Genomic DNA, 3,245 nt, shown 5'->3' with positions numbered 1-3,245 from the left:
CTCTACAGATGGCACAGCGACCAATCCGATCCCGACATGCCAGTCGGCCAGTGACATGGGGAGATGTGAAGAACTTGACCGCCAAAGCACAGGCAATGTTGCAGTAGCAACAAGTAGAGCAAACCCCAGAGAACCTTTGCGCTGCCATTTTTGCGGTTTTAACTGCAAATTCCTTAGCCATCATTTGTTTGTGTCTAATCGTTAACATCTGCCCTTAGACAACAGCAACTGTCATCCCACCCAAACAATCATTCGAGCAACGAATGAAGCACAATCTATGGGTGCAGCTGGCTAACATCACACACAATGATGTATTTTGCTTATCTGAAGCATATGACATGGAAAATTTGCTTTCTACATGTTTAGTCCGTTTGCACCCCTTCTGCAGTAATTCAAAACTTTACTGGCTTGAGCAGAATTTTATTCAATGGGAACTTTAACTATAAAGCTATATCTAGCTGGGGGGTTACTGCTTACTATCCACCCCAACGCTATTGCTTTGCACACCCCGGTGGTAGCTATCTCTGCAAATATAACATGTGCAAAAATAGTTAATTGTACTTCTTCAAGTAAAAAACCTCACTGTCATCGCATTAGCTCACCTGTTTTAAACTGCACAGCTTTTGAAGAGACTTCCTTTCATTTTGGACATGTTTGGCTACTGCAAAGATGGTTTTTTACATGTGGTCAAGAAACTTTTAACTATTCCTGCTAATATTAGTGAAGCGCAATGTTGCCTCAGCCGGCTGATTCCTGTTTTGCTTTCCAAACAACAAGTTCACTTCAGCCGTTCTCGACGTGGGGTCATGCTAGACAGCACTTGTGACTCTGAGACAGCCTTACTTAATAAAGCAGAATATGTAGCATTGGCTATATCTCTAGTAGGTGTACCAGGACTTGCTGTTCGTGCTCACCTCAACATTAATGCTATTGCATGCAATTTAGCAAAAACAATTAATGCTACTTCTTCAGCTATTTCAGCAATCAACCATGAACTATAAGATTTGAGAAAGGCTATTTTGCAAAATCGTGCTGCAATTGATTATTTGCTTCTGCGCCAGCATTTGGGTTGTGAAAGTTTTGAGGGAATGTGTTGTTTCAATATTTCTGATAATTCACGAACTATTCAGCACCAAATTGATATTTTACACAATTTGGCCTCTGATTTGAAAATGGATACTTTAGGATCTTGGCGGGAAAGCCTTTGGGCTTGGTTGCCCACAGGATTACTGGGAAATATTCTACGTTATTCGGTCATAACTTGTGCTATTTTGGTTGGTGGATGCTGTTTTATGCAATGTATTCCTTCATTTTGCAATATATGTATCAGAGCTTTTAACTCCAAATCCTCTCTCACATTGCCTCAGGGTCAAGTTTTGGCCCTGTATAAACAACTGCAAGGATACTCCTCTCCTGATTATAATCCTTTTATTAACCCCTCTTATGACGATATTTCATCTAACAAAACAAAAAAGAGTGAGATGTAAAGGGGCCCCCCGGATGGAGGCAGTGAGCAGAACGCTGCCCTTCTGACGCCTGTGTGCCTTCTCTCTCTCCTTATTTCTTTTTCTCTGCATTACCATGGCAATGTGGGAAACTACCAGGCTAATGCAATGACCTTGCCTGCCTAATATCAGCTAGCCTACAACAACAGGATGCTACAGCCAATTGCCCCTGTTTTGGGCCTCTGGCTTTCTATCCTTAAGCATTGGTATGGAGTTTAACCAATGAAATGCTATTGCTATGCTAATGCCATGTTAAACTTTTCCTGCCTGTAAAACTCTATATAAGAATAAAAGCTGCGACGTTGAGCAGCCATATTTACAGCCTGCAATGACTGAGCACTGATTACTACAAAAATGCATAAAAATATTTCTATTTATATCCCGCTTTATTATATATACAAGTACTTCAAGTCAGCAAACATAGAACAAACATAGCAAAAATAGAGAGCCAAGCTCCTTTTCTTTGGCTCAGCAATTCCCCTCAACTCCGTTAAAGGAAACAACTGTACTGGGCAAGAGAAAGGAAGCTCAGATCTCCTCCCTCATTTTTGATAGTAAGATATGTTTGATTAAAAAGAATAAGGCAAAAAATTAAATGCTTAGTTTCTCAGCTCAGCTTTCAATGAGTGACGAGAAATGAAGTTCAAGATACCTCTACAGAGATCAAATTTCGCCTCATGTGGAATTTCTTGTGTTTGACAAGGGAGGAATTCCGTGTGAAACACTTTCCGCAATCTGGGCATTTGAATGGTTTCTCCCCTGTGTGTAACCTTACATGATTGATAAGGCTAGACCTACTACTGAAATCTTTCCCACAATCCGGACACTCATACGGCTTCTCTCCTGTGTGAGTCCTCCAGTGTATCACCAAACTGGAATTCCTTACGAAACGTTTCCCACACTCAAGACACTCATATGGTTTCTCTCCTGTGTGAGTCCTCTGGTGTATCACAAGGTACGAATTTCGAATGAAACTTTTCCCACAAAACAGACACTTATATGGTTTGTCTCTTGTGTGAGTCCTCTGGTGTTTCACCAGGTACGAATTCCGAATGAAACTTTTTCCACAATCCAGACAGTCATATGGTTTTTCTCCTGTGTGAGTCCTCTGGTGTATAATGAAGTCCAGATTTTGAATAAAACTTTTCCCACATTCCAGACACTCATATCTGTTTTCTCCTGTGTGAGTCCTCTGGTGTTTCACCAGGTAGGAATTCTGACTGAAATTTTCCCCACAATATGAACACTGATATGGTTTTTCTCCTGTGTGAGTTCTCTGGTGTATCATCAGGTTAGAATTCTGACTGAAACTTTTCCCACAATACAGACAGTCATATGGTTTCTCTCCCGTGTGAGTTCTCTGGTGTATCACCAGCTTGGAATTCCGAGTGAAACGTTTCCCACAATCTGGACATTCATATACTTTCTCTCCTCTGTGAGTCTTCTGGTGTATCATCAAGTCGCACTTTCGAATGAAAGTTTTTCTACATTCCAGACACTCATATGGGATTTCTCCTGTGTTAGTCTTCTGGTGTTGCACCAGGTACGAATTCCGAATGAAACGTTTCCCACAAAACAGACACTCATACGGTTTTTCTCCTGTGTGAATTCTCTGGTGTACCACCAGGTTGAAATTCCGAGAGAAACCTTTCCCACAATCACGACACTTATATGGTTTCTCTCCTGTGTGAGTCCTTTGGTGAGTCACCAGGAGAGAATTCTGCTTGAAACTTTTCTCAC

At 41.2% G+C, this 3,245-nt stretch overlaps 1 protein-coding gene across 1 annotated transcript in view; it reads right to left on the bottom strand.

Annotated features, from left to right (window-relative positions):
* Positions 1-2,148: 2,148 nt before the first annotated feature.
* Positions 2,149-3,245, bottom strand: part of LOC107299046 (zinc finger protein 850-like) — a 23,206-nt gene continuing 22,109 nt past the window's right edge. Inside the window, exons 5-9 of the mRNA XM_029286666.1 lie at positions 2,878-3,033; positions 2,669-2,697; positions 2,481-2,563; positions 2,342-2,432; positions 2,149-2,299 (exon numbers count right to left, since the gene is read on the bottom strand). Of these exons, the coding sequence (XP_029142499.1) occupies positions 2,149-2,299; positions 2,342-2,432; positions 2,481-2,563; positions 2,669-2,697; positions 2,878-3,033 (510 nt within the window). The remainder of the gene's footprint in view (positions 2,300-2,341; positions 2,433-2,480; positions 2,564-2,668; positions 2,698-2,877; positions 3,034-3,245) is intronic.

This window comes from Protobothrops mucrosquamatus, unplaced genomic scaffold, assembly GCF_001527695.2.
Source record: "Protobothrops mucrosquamatus isolate PMUCROS unplaced genomic scaffold, P.Mucros_1.0 scaffold4479, whole genome shotgun sequence".
Taxonomy (NCBI): Eukaryota; Metazoa; Chordata; class Lepidosauria; order Squamata; family Viperidae; genus Protobothrops; species Protobothrops mucrosquamatus.
Note: the sequence above shows the minus strand (reverse complement) of the source record. Positions and strands in the feature narration are given on the sequence as shown.